This window comes from Heterostelium album, assembly GCF_000004825.1.
Source record: "Heterostelium album PN500 unplaced genomic scaffold PPL_scaffold3, whole genome shotgun sequence".
NCBI lineage: Eukaryota > Evosea > Eumycetozoa > Acytosteliales > Acytosteliaceae > Heterostelium > Heterostelium album.
This window is the reverse complement of record NW_008805065.1, coordinates 847662-866635: the sequence shown is the minus strand read 5'-3', so window position 1 is coordinate 866635 and position 18974 is coordinate 847662. Positions and strand designations below refer to the sequence as shown.

Genomic DNA, 18974 nt, shown 5'->3' with positions numbered 1-18974 from the left:
GAGTTTTTAAAATTTCATTGTATTTATAGTTGTTTTTCATTCAAAAAAAAAACATTATTATAGACAGATGACATAATTTACTAAAAATAAATAAATAATTTTTTTTACATATTTTTATCTTCTTTTCCCTAAAATATCATCATATCAAATTCTAAATAAAAAAGTGAATAATTGTTAATTTAACTATCAATCTTAATTAACATGAAGTTTGAATATATTTGGTAAGAAAAAACTATTTTATTTTACCTCTATAGAAATTAAAATTTAAACTTTATTTACAAATTAATTTTTTAAAACAGAAATTCTAAATATTAAGTACAAATATTGATCTATGTCTTTGTCATTATAATCAGATTAGATTCTTAAAAAAAATAATATTCTTCAATAAACAACTTTTAAAAAACAATTTTTTTTAAAGAAATCTTGCTTTTAATTTTATGATTTTGATAAACAAGAGAATTTTATAATAAATATTTAAAAAAATGGCTCCAATCATATAATATTTTGATTTCCCAGTCTACCGAATCTATAACGACATTAAACTATCAATTTTTAAAATTTTAAAGGTAATTTTAGATTTAGTTACAAAACTAGTAAAAGTTTAAAAAAGGAAATATAAAATATAACATCAACCCACTGTTTTCGTTTTTATTAATAATATAAGATTGATGGTTTTCAAGTTCATCTCTTTAGTTCCCTCATTTCTATTCTACCCAAAATTTGATAGATTAGATATAGTTAAAATCCATTTTACATAAAAATAAACAGTTATGTTATGATATCTTTATTAATCCTAATTGTACCTTTAAATTAATATTAATGCTGGTTTTTTTGTGAAAATAATCTCTCCAAACACTTGAACTAAAAAGGTCGTTTTTTTTTAGTTCAATTGAATATCTTTAGAAAGGAACAGATCGTTTTTAAAATGGGTGATGTGTAACCTTGTAGCACTATTGATCTTAAAAGATCTTTAAGGACAGGACATAAAATCATCACACATCACCCACTCTGTTGATGTTATTTTTCTTTTTGTTTATTAAAAGGCACCTGGTTGTTCATCAACCCATCTCATTTAAAAATTGTTTTTTTTTTTTTCTAAATTTAAATTTAGACTTTTTTTTTTTGTTTTTTTTTTTGGATGTCAAGATAATTAATATAAAAACTAATTAATTGAATCGATTGAAATTGATTAATTGATTTGCATGGTTGTTTTATTAATTTGTTTTTTTTTTTTTTTTTGTTTTGTAACTCATGTTTTTTTCTAAATCGTCCATCTCAAATATCAAAATCAATCAATAATATCCAATTTGTATATTAAAAAAAAATTACAAATATTTTTTTCTTTTGGATTTTTATAATTCAAACAAAATATTATTATCTATATCGAATAGATTGTATAAGCACACTTATTATTATTTCTACAATTTTGAAATCTTGTAAAATGAACTTTCTAAATAAATCAAAGATAGAAATTTCAGAAATTGTAAGAACATCCAAGACAAAAACATTGGTTTTCGCTTATGATGGAACTAGAAGAAGTCATTTAATAAATGAAATAAATAAAAGTAAGTATTTTTTCAACTATTATAATTTTTTATTTTATTAATTTATTATTAAATAAAAACAAATAGATAAAGGAACTGATGATAGTTTAATCGAAATAAATTGGAATGATTATTCTTCAAAATCGTTTAAGAAAATGATCGATCTAACAATAATGATGATGAAACATGGTATTCATACAGTAATTTATCCAATGTGGTTCCCAACACTTGGAAAACGTGGTCCTGAATACTATCCGAAATTTATTAAATATTTATGGGGACTCAATTGTCTGATTACCGATAGCAGACTGATGGATATATTTCTTTCACTTGGAATAAGAATAGTTTTCTATGGAGAATGGAGAGAGTTTTGTAGAATAGGTAACGATGAAGAATTGGAGAATCTAATGGAATCGCTGATGTCAAAAACCAAACATTGTACAAATCATCTTTTATTATTTGGTACCAATATAACATCTACAACAGAAATTATTTCTAAGCTTTCAATAGATTATTTTCAAATTCACAATAAGTGTAAGTTCAATAAGTTTATTTCTTAAAGATATATTTTTATACTAATTCTATATTTGTTTTTTTAGTGCCAAGTAAAAATGAATTGATTGAACAATATTATGGTGTTCCAGTTGATTCTGTAGATTTATATATTGGTTTTGATAGATTTTGTACTGATGGACGTCCACCAATTATTTCAGAGGAAGGTTCAGAGAATTTATATTTTACCGTTTCTCCACATAGTTATTTTAATAAAAAACAAGTAAGTAGTACAAGAACAAAAAAAATCAACTATAATATTTTTTAATCTAAATTTTTAACATTCAATTTTTATTTGATATAGTTTAGATCAATTTTATTTGATCATATATATGCAAGATCAGTAGTCAACTCTAAAGATTATGAATTAAAAAAGAGTGACATCATACTGATGAATGAATTTTACAATGCAAACTCAATGTCGACTTTGGGTTGTGGTAATGTCCAAAAAAATGGTTACTATTGGTTTCCAACACCTCAAACTGTGTTGATAGACAAATTCAATGCTACACCTAAATCCTCTATCATTTCTAAATCGAATCACTCAATATTGGGCAACTTTAAGTCATTGTTTAAAAGTAATCAAGGTCATAGAAAGATAACACCAATAATAACCAATTCATCAATTATAGAGAATAGAAATAATACATTAGTTGTAACAAATTAAATCGATTGTAATAATAATAATATTAATAATAATATAGTGTTGTATTTTTAATAAAAAGTAAACTTTAAACTTTTTTAGATTTAAAAATGATTATTCTTTCTAATATTTATTTCTTTTTATTATCTTTAAGAATAAAATGAATATTATTATTATTTATGATGATAAAGAAATAAGTACAAGAAGTTTATTTAATATTTTTTTTTCTGTTTTTTTTTTTAATGTTTAATTTGACATCTTATCGATAGATTGTGCACCACCAAGATTTTCGTGTGGCATGGCGTTGACGTTGGCACAGAAGTTGTAGAACAATGGATAGTTTAGTAAATTGAGATAGTCACTGGTGTAGAGATCTGCGTATCTTTGGACTTGCATCGAGAAGAAGGAAGCGTGTGAACCGGTTTTGAATAGACTACCAAAGTATTTGTTGTAAGAGCTATTCAACTTGTCTCTGGCTTCCTTGATATGGTTGTGCAAAACGGTAATATCAGGTGGTGTTGTACTCTCAGAGTCCAATCCTCTATAGATTTCAGCACGAATGAATTCCAAATTCAACAAATGAATCATTGTATTCTTTTCTTCATTCTAATAGTGATCGGAATTAATAATATGTATATTAGTTGGTTGGCCAATTATTGATTTACAAAAATAAAATTTAAAAACTTACGATTACTTGTAATTCATGTTGAAGCTCTGGGACGACCAAAAGATTTCTCCAACCGTGAGTTTTCTTTGACTTGATGATATCGGCAAAGATGTGGTCACCAGTGTATAGAACACGGCTACCTTTGGCACCAATCAACTTTTGAACCAAAGAGAGGGAACCACCATGGTATACCTTTCCTTGTTCGAATCTATCCTTGACCTTTGTGATCATCAGGTTACCAGTGCTAATGTCAACCTCTCTAATGGTTGTACCTTCAGAGAAGAATCTTGGTTTATCAGCACCTACAATGATTAAATCTAAACAATATCGAAACAAAGTAAAGTTGTTAATATTAATATTTTTTTAAAAAAAAAAGTAACAGAGTTTCCCTCCCTTCTTTTCTTAAACATACCGAAATAATCTCTCCATGATTTATAATTTGGATTTGCATCATTTAAAAGATAAGACATAACATTGTTGGTATAATAATATTCACTATTTGTTAAAAGGAATACTTTATTTCCATTTTGTCTCATTCTATCGAAAAGAACAGATGGATTAGTTTTTTTGATATATCTAGAATAAAATAGTAGAAAATATGTTAGTTTTGTAAAGAATTGTTATTATTGTTTGTCTTGCTTGCTGTTTCTTACCTTGGCATATCATCCAATACCTTGGTTTTCAAACTACCGTCGTTATGAACTAGATCCATTGCTTCACGAACATCTTGGAACAAATTGGTGTAGGAGACGTCACCCTCGATTGCCATGTTACCCTCGGTGTTTTGGTGCAAGCTGGTCAGAGGTGGTGAGTTTTGTTGTTGTTGCTCGTCGGCAACCTCCTCGGTGAGCTTCAAGTTGCTCTCCTTCTCCAGATGCTCAACGAGATCACTGTACAAACAAGCCTCTGGCAAGGTGAACAAGGTGTTCAACAGGTAGAAACGCTTACCGATATCGTCGCTTGGCACTCTCATGCTTGGGTACATATCGGTCGATTCCTTCGAGGAGAGTGTACGTCTACCGTGGACACAGAGAATAATATTACCGAAACTGTCGATCTTTAGTAGATTACCGAGCTCCTTGTCCAAGAACAAACCACGAATTGGGAACGATGGATCGTATTTCAACTTTTTGATGGACTTTGGATAACCGAGTGCAATCAAACGGTCGATAACCATGTCATATGCCAACTCTTCGAAATCCGGTGAATTGTATACTGCAATTGTATAATCCATATCGACTGAAAATAAAGTAATTATTTTTTTTGAAATTAATAACTTTAACAGGTAGTAAATAAAGTATTATTAATACTTACAACCAAAGAATTCGATTCTGTCCAACTTTAGATCACGATTGACATAGATTCTCTTTAACATCTCACGTTTGTGGATAGGTGGGAGTAAGGATGATGGTAAATCCTTATATCTTCTAAGTTCTTCATCAGTTGGTGGATTTGATAAATCATCTGGATTGATAAAAAAAAAAAAAGTAAAATAATTTAAATTGGTTAACAATGAAATTAGATTTCATAAGAATGATTATTACTATGATGATTGATTTAATACATACTCAATGATAATTGATCGAATTTGGTTGATGGTGACTTCTTTTCTTCGGCTAAAGTATCGGTTTCTTGTTTACTAATATAATCCATTTATTAATATAATATAAATAAATAAATAAATAAATAAATAAATAATATATTTTAAATTTGAAAATTAAATTAATAAATATATATGATGTAATGATAAGAGTAGAAAAAAAAGATTCTGATAATTGTACAATGAATATAAAATATTATTACAATGGATATAAAATATGTAAAAGTAAAATGGAAAAATATTGAAATATTTAAAATACAATAATCTTGTGTGTTGGAATATTTATATAAATATATATTTGATTTGTATATTGGTTGTTGATTCTTCTATTGATTTAATATTTAAAATAAATAAATAAATAAAAAAGTAAATAGTGAAATTATAAGTCTGTAATTAAAGTATACTTTTCATTGTATTTTTACTTTTAAAATAGTAATGAATTAATATATGTGTTATATGTGTGTGTTTAATTAATGATATATATTGTTTTTTGTTTTAAAAGGTTACTGTTATATATTATATTATGACCATTTAAAGTCAAATGACATAAACATTTTTTTTTAAATTAAAAAAATTGTAAATGTTTAAATCTTGAAGGTGTGTTTGGTGTTGATATTTGATTTTGGGGTTTGTTTTTTTAAAAAAAATTTGGGGGGTACTTCAGCTTAATATTCATGACATCACCACCTTTTGTAAACAAATTAATTTGTTTTTTTTTTTTTTTTTTTGACAGCTAAATTTGATTGTCAATTAAATATTGTTTGAAGATAAAGATTTTTTTTTTTCTTTTAAATGAAGATAGATAAAATTAATTAATTGCAAAATAAAATGATTAAATGATGTAATATTTAATTGGTGGAGTATTTAAATATGGATTAATGATATGATTGGTTTTTATGAGTGAATATACAATTCTATTTGAGCAATTTGCAAAATGTTTTGAAAGGTCCAAGTAAATCTTTTAAAGATTTATCATGTAGATTAGATTTTAACATACTCTTGTTCTTGTCTTCTCTTTTCCATCAACAAGCCAGAACTAGAGGTTCTGAGACCAGATGACAGCTTTGGTGTGTGTGATTGAATGGGTGGTGTAAATGACATTTTATTGTTTGTTTTTCAAAACTAAAAAATAAATAAAACTAATAACGTAATTGATTTAATTGAAATGTATTTGCGAAAATAAAAATAGTCTAAATAAACTGAAGAATAGAATATTATCTGTGATATGTTTAAAATATGAATGATTACTGTATTATAAAGAAAATAAACAATTAATTTAATTTGTGTATTTTATGTTGATGATCACCACACACAATAAAAAAAAAAAAAAATACAAATTCAAAAAAATATTTCAAAATAAATTAAAAAAAATTATTTGTGTTTTTTTATAATGGTTCATAGAAAATGTTTGCATAATTTCCTTTTTAAAAAAAAATCTTAAGTGGGTAAAAAAAATGAAAGCAAGATGATCATTTTTAATGTTTTTTTACACACTTACATAATTACATATTTATTTAAATTTGGTTTTATTTGATCGATCAAATGGTATATGGTTATGATATTCAGAGTAGATTAACTTATTATAGATTGCTAGATGACCTATATCTAAGTAAGAATAGTAAGTGGCGTCGTGTCACCTCTCAGACTGCACCTGTTGGCGAAACTCTACAAGATACATTAAAGTTAGCCAACGAAAACAATAGTGAAGTTAGTGATGATGTTGATGTACCACTTGTCTTGACAAACCTAACTATCGAATACAACAGAGGTTACACATTCATCAGAAAAGGAAGAGATGATGCCGAGAGAGAAAGATATCAATTGGAATTGGAACAAGGTCAAAACCAACAACAACAAGATACTACTCCCACTACACCTTTGGAGGATGTAACATCACCAATCATCACAATAGATAATGATAATGAAAATGAAGGTGGCGATTCATTATTATTACCATCGGGATCCTACAGTAAAGTGACAGAGTCGACCACTGGATTCATACCGAGAAGGATATCTTCGTATGCCATCATTAGGAATGCAATCAGTGGATATCAATTGCTGACAGATAAATTCAACCTAACGAGAAACCTAATGAATTCAAATTACTTGGTTCCATGTATATTGATCGAACGCTCACAAATCATAGATGCCTATCAAATCGATATTGAGAAAGCAAAATTAGAAAAAGATAAAGGTAAAAAAAGAAACACTATATATATATAGGATAACTAACTAACAAACTTTACTTCAATATATTATCACATTGATTTAGTGTGGTTTTTAAAAGATCCATTATTAAATAAATCACAAGGAATTGAACTATTCAATTCTATCGACGATGCACTTGCACATTGTAATCCAAAGAAACGTTATATTCTACAAAGAGAAATCATACCATCGTTAATCAACAACTTTAAATTCGATGTAAGAATCAATGTTTTATTCGTATTCACAGCAACTTCAAAAAGATTATATATGTTCAATGTAAGTAATAATAATAATAACGATTATAAATATTGTTGTTGTTTTTGTTGTTAACTTTTTAATACTAATAATAATTATCTATCTATCTATCTACATTAGGAAGGTGTAATTAGATGTACAAATACAAAATATAAAGATGGTAGTTTGGATAAGCAACAACAGTTTACGAATTTCTGTTATCAGCTGTCTTTGAATCCAGAGTTTGATAATATAATGCCGTTGAGCGAGTGGGATAGAGATGGCAGTCGATTCAAAGAGTTGGAGGGTGCAGTACTGGATGTCTTCAAACCGTTTTGGTCGAGACTCAATTTTTTGAAACACTCTGGATTCACACTGCTTGGATTGGATTTCATATTCGATCGTGATGACAAACCCTATTTGCTAGAGGTCAACTACTCACCATCGATGTTCATCCAAAGCCACGAGAAAGTAGCATCCATTTGTCGCCGTGCAATTTCACAACTTCCATACATCACTTTGGAACCGCTCCTCGAAGGCAAACCATATGCAACCGACACCGATTGGAATCTAATTCGCTCAGAAATCGATAACTCAGAAAACAACAACAATAATGTTGATGAGGATTTTGATCTTTTCAATTGAATCAAGTTGGAAAAGTAAAGATAAACTAAACTAAATTAATAAAGTTACTTTTAAGTTCTTCAATTGTTACCATATATATATTAATATAAAATTGTTTATTAATTTCATGATCCAATTGATTGTCTGGTGATGGAAAGTAAAATATCTTGACAGGTTTTGTTCTTTCTTTCGATGGCAAGAACAAGTGGAGTTTGACCGAATGAATTTTGAACATTGATATCTGCACCATGCTCGATGAGTAGTGAAATCATTTTTGGAAGTCCAATTTCAGCTGCGTTGTGTATTGGGTATCGTTGATCTGGTGTCGGGTGATTTGCGTTGGCGCCAAGCTCCAGGAGCTCACGTGTGCCACCAAGTTTTCTTTGACGTACCGATAGCGTTAGTGGTGTCTCTCCGCTATTGTTCTGCATATTTACATCCAATCCACATTCCTTCACCAAGTATCGAATCATCTCTGAATTGCCACCTCTTGCCGCTTCATGAAGTGGCGTCTCACCCGAGAGATTGGTCGTCTTCACATTGATTCCGGCGGATTGCAATACTTTCATATCACCTACTTTTCCAGAGAATGCCAAAACATGACCTAAATTATCACCGGTTCCCGGAACTGTATAGTCGATTCTCGCGCCTTGTTCCAACAAATACGCCAACACTTCGCTAAACGACGATTGCGCCGCCAAGAAAATAGGAGAAGCGCCACCAACATCACGGAAGTTGATAGCTTCCGGTTGGTGTTGCAGGATCAGTTTGGTTGCAGCCAGCTTGTTGGATGCGACCGTCGAGTGAAGTGCAGTGTTGGAAACGTCGCGATCCTTTGCACCCGCTGCAATCAGCAGTTTCAACACTGGCAGAAAAGTGTAGAATCCGGCGCGTTGATATGCAGTCTCGTCGTTCCTCTCATTGACATACTCAATATTGACACCACTGCCAATTAGAAATTCTACAACCTCTGTATTCTGGTTGGCAATCGCCGTCATCAGAGGAGTGTCACCTTCGACGTTTGGCCGCTCCAAGTCGGCGCCGGCAGCCGCCAGTCGCTTGCACAGCGGCAGCAGTCCTGTCTCTGCGGCGATACCGAACGCATCGACATTGGTCGGAGTGAGGATATTCACATCGGCGCCGGCATTCAGCAGTAGCTCTACAATCTCCAGAGTTTTCAGACCGGCATCAGCACGAACCAGCGATGGATCATCAAGTTTCTTGACACGTCCAGGAAAGTGTATTTTCTTTGTGAGGTAGCTGTGGTTCTCCGTTAGACGTTTGTCACGCTCCATCATCATTGTCATTGAACAGTAGTGAAGCGCAGTGAAACCGACTCGATTGACAAAGTTCACCATTGATTGACGACGTTGCGCATCGATCGTGCTATCGTTCAGCAGTTGCGATACCATGTCGGAATCTTGCATTACCACAGCGACTTGCAGTGGAGAGTCGCCTCTTGACTTGTGTTCCTTGTCGGTTGCAACCAAAGATTTGAAACACTCTGTATGTCTATTCTTTAGCGCTACTTGTATACTATAACAATTTGGACATGTACTCAATTTTTTATTACTATTATTAATACTATTTTCAATATCATTTTGTTGTTTCTTTGTTTTCGTTGATGTTGATGTTGTCGTTGATTTCTTTTTTAGTTTATCATTATCTATATTATTATTATTATTATTATTATTATTATTATTATTATTAGTTGTCGAATAAATATTTTATAAAATTATTATTTGAAAGATGTAAACAACATGATGATGTCGATCTTAAACTATTAAAACTATTTACTATTCTATAACTATTATGATATTTTGTTGTTAATACTGATGATATTGTTCTTTTACTCAACATGATTGCAACAAAAGAGTATTATATATCACTTGATTGGAGTGTTTTTTTTTATTTTGTTTTATGTGAGTGTTCATTTTGAAAAAATAAAGCGAGAATGGAAAAAAAGCGATACTCGTTATAACCAATTTTGAAACAATAGTTTATTTATGTCTATTAGATTTAGAGATTGTTGTAAATGTAGATAGAAACTATGTTGATGGTTTACTGATTATTTATTTTAAAAAACCATTTTTTCATTGTTTTTTTGATTTACTTCTCATAGATTTATCTCATAGATTGGGCATCAGCTATTGATTTGGATTCCACTGAAAACTATGAGGGAACTTTCTACACTGCTTCAACCGCTGTATTGCAATCTATTGGTGACAGAGTGCCACATAAATCTACAAAGAAAGACGATCTTGATCATTCTCCGATAAATTGGTCAATGAAGAAGTTCATATTGCTGCAAGAGATAGACCATTACATTTGATCGACAAATGGAAAGAGGTAGAGGACTCCTACTTGGACAGATTTATTTAGACTTACTCAGAGCATCTAGAAATGGTGATATCAATATGATGATGGAATTGCTATCAGATACCGAGCTAGGATTCTAGATTTTAGTTTGTCTTTTGATAAATTATGTTTTCATTGCTTATTCATTCAACTCTCTTTTTCCCTCACTATCCGATTATTTATCTCTAAAAATGTAGTTTCACACTTAAGGGTAAGTTAGTTAACTAATTTCATTTATTTAAAGTAACATTAATTAGAATAATAGATTCCGAACTAAAAAAATGTTATCAAATATTTTTAATAAAAAAAATCAGAATCGGTAAGTTCAAAAAGGAATAAGATGGTGTCATGTGAATTACAAAAAAAATTTATCCAGATTTTTATATATTTTATTTTTTTATTTATTAACATAAAATATCTTTTAATTTTTGTCAATAGTCTTTTGATTGTGTTTAAAACAATTTGTTTTTTTTTTTTTTTTTGGTTAAATTTCATTCATTTTCACACAAACATTGTTGTTTTTAATTGTACATAAAAGGTTTATTAGTTAGTTAGTTTCAAAAGAAAAGAAAGGATGTCAAGTGCAATCTTAGATCGTGATGTATATATTGTAGAATGTGTTCGTACACCAATTGCCAGAGGTTATAATAATGGTGCTTTACATAATATCCAAGTATATATAGAAATCAAATTATTATTGTTGTTGTTGTTTAACAACAATTAGAATGGTATTATTCATTTATTGATTTGTTACCTATTATCATTTATAAATTAGCCAGTTGATTTATTAGCAATGACATTGGATGAATTGATGAAGAGAAGTGGTGTTGATAAAGCATTGGTAGAAGATGTAATCGCCGGTGTTGTATCACCAGTAAAAGAACAGGGTGCAAACATTCCACGTTTCGCTGCATTGAAAGCTGGTTTCCCAAAACATGTTCCAGGTGTTCAATTAAATAGAATGTGTGGTGTAAGTAACTAATTAATCAATCATTTTATTTGTTTGATTCAAACAGTTTATATTAATATTTAATGTTTGTTTTGTGTTGAAGAGTGGACAACAAGCAATTCATTTTGCTGCACAGGCAATCGCTGCAGGTAGTATGGATATCGCTATTGGTTGTGGTGTTGAGATGATGAGTGTCGTTGCAATGGGTTCGGATTGGCAAATGGATAACCCAGATTTCGTAAAGGGATTCGACTTTAAGGTTCTGCATCAAGGTGTTTCGTCAGAGATGATCGCCGAGAAGTACAAGCTGACACGTGACGAACTCGATAAGTTCAGTGGTCGTTCTCACGAGCTATGCGACGCCGCCACCAAAGCCGGCCATTTCAAATCACAGATCATGCCAATCAAGGTCGGTGACAAACTGATCGACACCGACGAAGGCATCAGAGTTCCAGTCGACTATTCAAAGATGAAGAAACTCAAAACACCATTCAAAGAGAACGGTTTGATTACCGCTGCCAACGCTTCGCAGATCTCTGACGGTGCTGCAGCAGTTCTGCTCTGTTCCGGTAGAAAGTTGAAGGAGCTTGGCTTGCGTCCACGTGCCAAGATCGTGACTTGCGTGGTCGTCGGATCCGACCCCGAGTATATGTTGCTCGGTCCCATTCCAGCGACACAGAAAGCATTGAAGAACGTTGGATTGAACGTCGACCAAATCGACCACTACGAGATCAACGAGGCATTCGCATCGGTCGTATTGGCATGGCAAAAGGAGCTAAAGATCAACCCAGCCAAAATCAATCCAAATGGTGGAGCAATTGCACACGGACATCCACTCGGTGCAACAGGTGCCATTCTCATGACCAAGATGGTCAATGAATTGGAACGTACAGGTCAACGTTATTCACTTCAAACCATGTGTATTGGATTTGGACAGGCAACCGCAACCATCATTGAAAATTGTAATTTTAAACCAAAATCAAAACTTTAAACAAACAAATCAAACCAAACCAAAATCATCCTCCTCATCATTGTTTCTATTTCATTTTATAATAATGTAATGTTTTTTTGTTTTTTTCTAAAAAAAAGAGTTATAATCATTTTATTTATTTGATAATATACATTTGTTTTTGGTATCGTAACAACATGCAAATGATGCTTTATGATTTACAAGATAAGGTATGGTTTTATGACCTTTGTGACAGTGATTCGAACATTGTTTGCAGATCCAACTGTAGTTACAATCCAAACATTTGAAATAATCCATTGTATCACCTGGTTTATATGTTGCTGCAAAACATTGTTTTGGTAAATCTCTAAAGATATTGGATAATAGATGCTATTAGTAATGATGTTTGAAAGTAACTGATCGACCGAGATAGCTATCTACTTACTCGTATAGTTGTATATCCCCCTTTAATATGATTTTAGATCCATGTACAATCTCATATAGTGAAAGTGGTTTGATATCTTCATCCAATGCAATCTCTTTGCCACCCGATGCAATCGGTAGTTGAGCAACCAGTCGAGCATCATCCATATACTTTATAAATGCAGATTCTCCACCTTTCTGATTAAATCTATCTATAATCAATTGTTTAATATCTATTATCTATTGAATTAAAAGAAAGAAAGGAAGATAAGTTAGTTTGATTGATTGTTTAGATTTATATAGATAATGAATATAATAGAAACATACTGTTGTTGAGGGTTTCAATGAAATATGTTCAAATGTAATATTCTTTGATGAAATGACGATGGAGACCTGAATGTTCACGAAATTCGGTGCAACAGCAGTCTTTTTTAGATGATCTTCAAACGATTTCAAAAAGAGATCCAGTGTATTCTGGTGGCTTTTCACTAGTTTATCTTGTTTGTATGCAAACTCTTCTTTTACTTGATCCAACATGACAACTTGATTTTCATATTTCTTTATAGATTCCAATCTCTCCTTTTCCAAAATCTTTTTATTCTCCTCTAGTTTCTGTGCCAATTGATTATAGAAATCTTCATATGCTAAAAGTGATGTTTTTAAATATTTCTATAATAATAATGATTATTTATATTAGTTGTTGTTTGAATAATAATAATAATAATAATTAAACTTTAACCTACACTAAATAACTCTTGTACAGGATGTAGTATTGGTTTTTTAGCATTTGATTGTTGTACAACTTGTTGTTGTTGATTGTTATTATATATTAAATTATTAAAATATCTTTTCGATGATTCTTCTTTTTCAAATTCAATGATCGATATTATTTTTTCTAGTTGATGATTCTTTATCAGTTTATCTTTGGTGGCGGGTGCATTACAACATGGACATTTATGATTTCTATTGATACATTCTAGAATACAACGTTCACAAAAGTTATGACCACAAGGTGTCATCAGACAACTCTTTATGTTACTAAAACAAATAGGACATGATATCTCTTCTGCCAATGGTTTTATCTATTGATTTGTGTTGATAAAATAAGTGTTAATACTATATATCACTAAAACAATCAATCATAGTGTAGTCTATACATTACTGGTATTGATAAATTAATTTCAGGATCATCATCAAATTCCATTCTTTAATTAGAAATAAAGTTAAAAGTTATATATAGTTATAAAATAAAATAAAAAAAGTAAAATATTTGTTAAAAGTTTAATGATTTAATATTTAGTATTAAAATTTTGATAATAAATTTCATCTTTGCTTTGAAAATCAGAGTTTGAAAAAGCAACAAAGAAAAAATAAAGAATTTGATTTTGATCTTTATGAAAAATTTTCAAAGAATTCTTGCTTCTCCCTTATGTTGCACTTTGTCAAAAATTAAAAAAAAATAAATTATTTAAATAATTAGATTTATTTGTATACATAATTAGTTCAGTACAGCATAAACACACAAATATTTTTACATATATATATACATATATAAAAAACTATACAACTATTTATTTAGTTTAAACTAGAGAAAGGTTATTTTTAGAAATGGATAAAACATTATATAATTTATATTTACGAAATATAAAAGATAATATTAAAGATATAAATGATTTATTAAATAATAGCAATAGTAATAATAAATTAAAAGAAATAGAGAAAATAAATATCGAATTAAAAAGTGAATGGGATTTATTTCAATTGGAATACAAAAGATTGTACACCAAATCAGAAGATCCAACAGTTTTAAGTTTAAAAAATGAATATCAGACACTACAGAAGAGAATTAAAGAATTGAATGATAAGAATCAATTGGATCGTTTATTAGAGTATGAGAGGAATGGAACTGGTAGTGATAGTTATATACTGAGGAATCCAAATAGACAGGAACAACAACAACTAGATAGAGTTAAACAGTGTAAAGTAGTCGCAGACAACGGTACAAAGATGTTGAAAGAAGCCGTATCAATGTTACACCAGGACATACAGGTAATGTCTGACACCATGATAGAAATGAAAGCACAACGTGAACGATTGGAAAGAATCGATAAGAAATTCGATAATATCGATGCTAAAATTGAAGTTTCCAGTAAATTGATAAAGAAAATGTCATAATACATGTAATAATAAATAAATTATTTAATATATATATAATAATACACAACTAATTAATAATATTGTTGTTATTGTTTAGTTGTTTGATTCTAATAATGATAAACAACCATTATTAAATCTTTGTATTAAATGTTCAATAGTTGATTCATCAAGATTTTGTTGCTGTGATCGTTGATTATGACCATCTTCTTCTTCTTCTTCATTATCATCATTATGATCATGTTGCATATCAATATAATCGAATAGTTGTTTTAGAAATTGTTGTTTATAACTACTTAGAAGTTTAGCTTTACTCCTATACTCTGGATGGCTTGATAGTAGATGATTAACAGATCTTCTAAATTCAAGATCTAGTTGATGAATTGTATTGTTCTTTGTATTATCTCTATCTATTTGCTGTTGTTGAAGTAATTGTTGGTCTAAACTATTATCTATAACAATGGGTGTATTTAAATTCTTGATAATTTCATTATATATTGATTCTCTATATTATTTACTATTAGTATTCAATAAAAATTAAGCTTAATTTTAAGTAAGTAAATAATAGTTACATTGATACTGATGAATTATGATTTGAAGAGTTTATGGTTGGTATTACTACGGTGTTTAATTCCCATTTATGACTTTGTGGATTTGGATCTTCGAATATTTGATTCATTTTATCAATGACATCGTCTGTAACTATCAGTTGTTCAAATGGTTTTGTTTGACAGTTTAATAATTGTTGTAATCTAAGTTTATTATTTAATTTTGATAAATATAGATCTTTATATAAGAACAACTGTGTAAATCCAGTATTATCTTTTGTTTATTGGTTGTTTAAAGCAAAGTTAATTAATTAATCTTGAAAATCTTAACCTTTTAAACCATTGGTTTAGTTTAACTAACTTACATTGCTTCGCTATTTTATAATAAATATATCTCATACTTTTATAATAAAAGTTATCATCTAATAGTATTATTTTATATATTGTTTTATTATTATTCTTATTATTATTATTATTATGATCATTGTTGCTATTATCGTGGAATCTGTAAATTGGTTCGATCGGTGGTAATAAAAGGAATGACTTTAAACTATTGTTGTTTAGCAATGATTCGATTTGATATTGTATTTCTTGTCTTACTATTTTCCAACTACTAGTTGTTAGATTGATGTTATCTTTTGCAACCATTGTTGCCGTTGTTGTAGTTTGTAGATTTCTGTTATTCTTGATAGAATCTTGTATTAAATGATAAATCTTATCATATTCAATATGATAGATTAGAAATGATTTATTATCATCGTTGTTTGATGTAGACTCTAATAATTTTACAATGTAATAGGTCAGTTGGGTGCACAAGTATGTTTTACCTGATGCTGGTAGACCATTGAATAGAACAATATTGTTTTGATGTTCAAACATTTTAATGATCACAAAATTAAGGTTGTTGGTACTACCAACTTGGTAGTTAATTGTTATGATAATATATTGATTGAAATTAATAGCAGAGTAACAGATGTTATAGAAAGTTATTTTTATTGTTCTTTTTGGTCTTCACTTTTTTTAATCTAAGGTGCGTACAAGGTGGCAGTGAGATTCTAATTGGTTAAAGTAATCAAAACAATGTTTTGAGACAAGAACTGTATTAGAAGGAGTTATTTAACTGAAGTAAGTATGCTTATCGGCATAAGGATTAACGAGATACCTTTTGTCATACCGCACCATTACAAAACAAATATTTTTTATATTATCACGTGCTCTTTTGGTGTAGTGGTTATCACATGACCTTTACACGGTCAGGGTCGTGGGTTCGATCCCCACAAGGAGTAGCTTTTATAAGCGAAAAAATACCGCATGCGAGACTAGTGGGGTACACATGTACCCGCTTGTTCAAGCTATCCACTGCAGATGTTAACTCTAGTAAATCGGTTATCATTCCGCTCGGTAACACTTCCACCGCCAACCTTCCGTTCCCTGTCTCCACCGTCCCTGAAAGATACCTAGGTGTCAATTTCAACCCGGATGGTCACTGCTCCAAACTGGCAAGTATAATCAATCTTATTAAAGCTAACCTAGCTCTGTATAAGTATAAAGTTTATACTCTAAGAGCTAAATCAACCATCATTAAATCTTATGTGCTTCCCATGCTCTTCTATCACTTCTATCTTGAATCGCCCACACCTGATCAAATCAAGCTTGTCAACAGACTTATTGTTTGGTTCTTCACCAGTGCACCTGATGCCAAAGCAAAGTTCACCGCTTTGATGTCTTTGGACAGGTCTTGCTTTCACTGGAATGATGGTGGTCTGAATTTGTGGGATCTATCTCTTCGTTCTGCTGCTTATAAGATATAGGTCTCTAAAAGATTCCTGTTGTTAAGTAGAAGCAACTCATTTGGTTACTTCAAAACTTGGTCATCCATGCTTGATTGTGCCAAAAAATTTACTAATCCAACTTCTTCACCATCCTTCAAACTGTTCCATTCGTCTTGGATCGATTTTAGAAACAATCACTTCTCCAGAGTCATACCGGGCAATCCCATCCTTGCTGATGATGGTAGTCTCCTTACTCTGAAGGAAATCTATTCTGTCCTATTCAACCACAAGTACCCCCGAGTCCGCCGTACTGAAGGTCAACTAACCATCCAGATTGGTCACTCTTTGGTTCTCCAATCTCAGTTCCTGCATATATCCAAGGTCAAAGCGCCTATGCTAGGTAACAGCATATTCCGGCTGTACTCTCACACCTTCCCCATCAACCACAAGCGCACTGGTCATGTCTGTGAGTTCTGTGGTGACACCTTCACTGAACTCTGCAACCCACATGAGCATTTCTTCTTCAAATGCAGGAATGTAGTTTCACAGCAGTTCCTTTCCTTTATCAAACATATATACCACAAGTACTGTAACAATAGACTTCGCAATTGGAAGCACTCGTGCATCAAGTTCGACGGTCCTATTCGTACTTCTGTCCACTTCACCCACCTTACTGCTGCTATCGTACATTCGTTATGGCAGGCGCTGTCCTGTAAAATGTTTGGTGATGGTACCCATTACAAGCTGGAAAATACCGTCAAAAGAGCAGTCACCCATTACACCAAATTAATCGATGCCAATTACCACAAGCTTAACTTCACAATAGCTAATTCTATCTCCCAAGGAATCACTGTCGATTGCTCTGCAATAACACGTAAATTTAAATCTGATTGGAATCTAAATCCTTCCAACTACGTGCCACCACTTTATACTGTTGTTCATCAACACTCAACTACTGTTAGATCTATTCTATCCTAATACTACTAAACTTATTAATTAATAATAACTATAAACAATAATAATAATAATAATAATAATATTTTATTGGCTATTTCTCACGGCCTGTGTGAGAATGTATATAATATAAAACACGAACTAGCAGGTTAATATCAATACCTGCAATTTGTTGACTGATCATGAGTCAACAAATCTTTTTTTGCAAAAAAAAAAAATTTATACAAAAAATTTATAGTTATTGACAGGGAAAATAGAAAGGATGGAAAGAGGATAGCTTAAAAGAAGCAGATAAAAGATTCAAGTCTGTAAGAATCATTATAGAAAATGTTTTTGCTCACTTTAAAAAGTGGGCAATTACATGTAACTTTTTCAGTTCAAAGGCTAAAAATATTAAACAATTGCTGCTGTCTCACCATAAAATTTGGTGTTGTGTTGGACTATTGACTAATAGCTTTGTTGATATGAGGAAATAACAATAAAAGTATTTTTTTGCAATAAATCAATTTTTTGTATTGCTTGGCTCATATTAATTTAATGTGGTTCACCTTATAAATTTTACTTTTTTGACCTTAATTTCCCACAATATTATCATGATCCACAAATTGCAGGTAATGTGAGTCAACAAAACTTTTTTTGCAAAAAAAAAAAAAAAAAAAATGCTTGTCGATGATCAAGTTGCTTGTCTGCTATTGAAAGACCGTGGCCACATACTCAAAATCAATTAAATTCACTGCCACCTATTCACCATCCTCAAGGATATGAATACCAAACTACTATGTTGATATGTTCTGC

At 30.6% G+C, this 18974-nt stretch overlaps 11 protein-coding genes and 1 non-coding gene across 12 annotated transcripts; 6 read left to right on the top strand and 6 right to left on the bottom strand.

Moving 5' to 3' along the window:
• Positions 1-1441: 1441 nt before the first annotated feature.
• On the top strand, positions 1442-2763 carry PPL_02925 (uncharacterized protein; the record flags this gene model as incomplete). Its single annotated transcript, XM_020573900.1, has 4 exons — positions 1442-1565; positions 1632-2078; positions 2144-2319; positions 2401-2763. 4 exons carry the CDS (start codon positions 1442-1444, stop codon positions 2761-2763), a joined length of 1110 nt encoding a protein of 369 aa, XP_020435972.1.
• Positions 2764-2985: 222 nt separating this feature from the next.
• Positions 2986-3327, bottom strand: PPL_02924 (5'-nucleotidase; the record flags this gene model as incomplete). The annotated part of the gene is made up of 1 exon (XM_020573899.1): positions 2986-3327. The coding sequence occupies one exon, from the start codon at positions 3325-3327 to the stop codon at positions 2986-2988; it is 342 nt and encodes a 113-aa protein (XP_020435971.1).
• An 88-nt stretch (positions 3328-3415) lies between these two features.
• Positions 3416-5059, bottom strand: PPL_02923 (HAD-IG family 5'-nucleotidase; the record flags this gene model as incomplete). Its single annotated transcript, XM_020573898.1, has 5 exons — positions 3416-3708; positions 3819-3982; positions 4060-4645; positions 4721-4870; positions 4975-5059. 5 exons carry the CDS (start codon positions 5057-5059, stop codon positions 3416-3418), a joined length of 1278 nt encoding a protein of 425 aa, XP_020435970.1.
• A 928-nt stretch (positions 5060-5987) lies between these two features.
• On the bottom strand, positions 5988-6107 carry PPL_02922 (uncharacterized protein; the record flags this gene model as incomplete). Its single annotated transcript, XM_020573897.1, has 1 exon — positions 5988-6107. The coding sequence occupies one exon, from the start codon at positions 6105-6107 to the stop codon at positions 5988-5990; it is 120 nt and encodes a 39-aa protein (XP_020435969.1).
• A 441-nt stretch (positions 6108-6548) lies between these two features.
• PPL_02921 (uncharacterized protein) lies at positions 6549-8093 on the top strand (the record flags this gene model as incomplete). The annotated part of the gene is made up of 3 exons (XM_020573896.1): positions 6549-7200; positions 7279-7490; positions 7590-8093. The coding sequence occupies 3 exons, from the start codon at positions 6549-6551 to the stop codon at positions 8091-8093; spliced, it is 1368 nt and encodes a 455-aa protein (XP_020435968.1).
• Positions 8094-8197: 104 nt separating this feature from the next.
• On the bottom strand, positions 8198-10192 carry PPL_02920 (ankyrin repeat protein; the record flags this gene model as incomplete). Its single annotated transcript, XM_020573895.1, has 2 exons — positions 8198-9738; positions 10186-10192. 2 exons carry the CDS (start codon positions 10190-10192, stop codon positions 8198-8200), a joined length of 1548 nt encoding a protein of 515 aa, XP_020435967.1.
• Positions 10193-11004: 812 nt separating this feature from the next.
• Positions 11005-12370, top strand: PPL_02919 (thiolase family protein; the record flags this gene model as incomplete). Its single annotated transcript, XM_020573894.1, has 3 exons — positions 11005-11103; positions 11206-11400; positions 11483-12370. The coding sequence occupies 3 exons, from the start codon at positions 11005-11007 to the stop codon at positions 12368-12370; spliced, it is 1182 nt and encodes a 393-aa protein (XP_020435966.1).
• A 111-nt stretch (positions 12371-12481) lies between these two features.
• PPL_02918 (uncharacterized protein) lies at positions 12482-13955 on the bottom strand (the record flags this gene model as incomplete). Its single annotated transcript, XM_020573893.1, has 5 exons — positions 12482-12695; positions 12774-12991; positions 13079-13420; positions 13495-13789; positions 13909-13955. The coding sequence occupies 5 exons, from the start codon at positions 13953-13955 to the stop codon at positions 12482-12484; spliced, it is 1116 nt and encodes a 371-aa protein (XP_020435965.1).
• Positions 13956-14359: 404 nt separating this feature from the next.
• PPL_02917 (uncharacterized protein) lies at positions 14360-14926 on the top strand (the record flags this gene model as incomplete). The annotated part of the gene is made up of 1 exon (XM_020573892.1): positions 14360-14926. The coding sequence occupies one exon, from the start codon at positions 14360-14362 to the stop codon at positions 14924-14926; it is 567 nt and encodes a 188-aa protein (XP_020435964.1).
• Positions 14927-15001: 75 nt separating this feature from the next.
• PPL_02916 (uncharacterized protein) lies at positions 15002-16332 on the bottom strand (the record flags this gene model as incomplete). Its single annotated transcript, XM_020573891.1, has 3 exons — positions 15002-15410; positions 15478-15691; positions 15819-16332. 3 exons carry the CDS (start codon positions 16330-16332, stop codon positions 15002-15004), a joined length of 1137 nt encoding a protein of 378 aa, XP_020435963.1.
• Positions 16333-16666: 334 nt separating this feature from the next.
• PPL_02915 lies at positions 16667-16739 on the top strand. Its single transcript has one exon. It is a non-coding gene; the product is annotated as a tRNA-Val (tRNA).
• A 1203-nt stretch (positions 16740-17942) lies between these two features.
• PPL_02914 (uncharacterized protein) lies at positions 17943-18655 on the top strand (the record flags this gene model as incomplete). Its single annotated transcript, XM_020573890.1, has 2 exons — positions 17943-18182; positions 18437-18655. 2 exons carry the CDS (start codon positions 17943-17945, stop codon positions 18653-18655), a joined length of 459 nt encoding a protein of 152 aa, XP_020435962.1.
• Between the last annotated feature and the right edge of the window lie 319 nt (positions 18656-18974).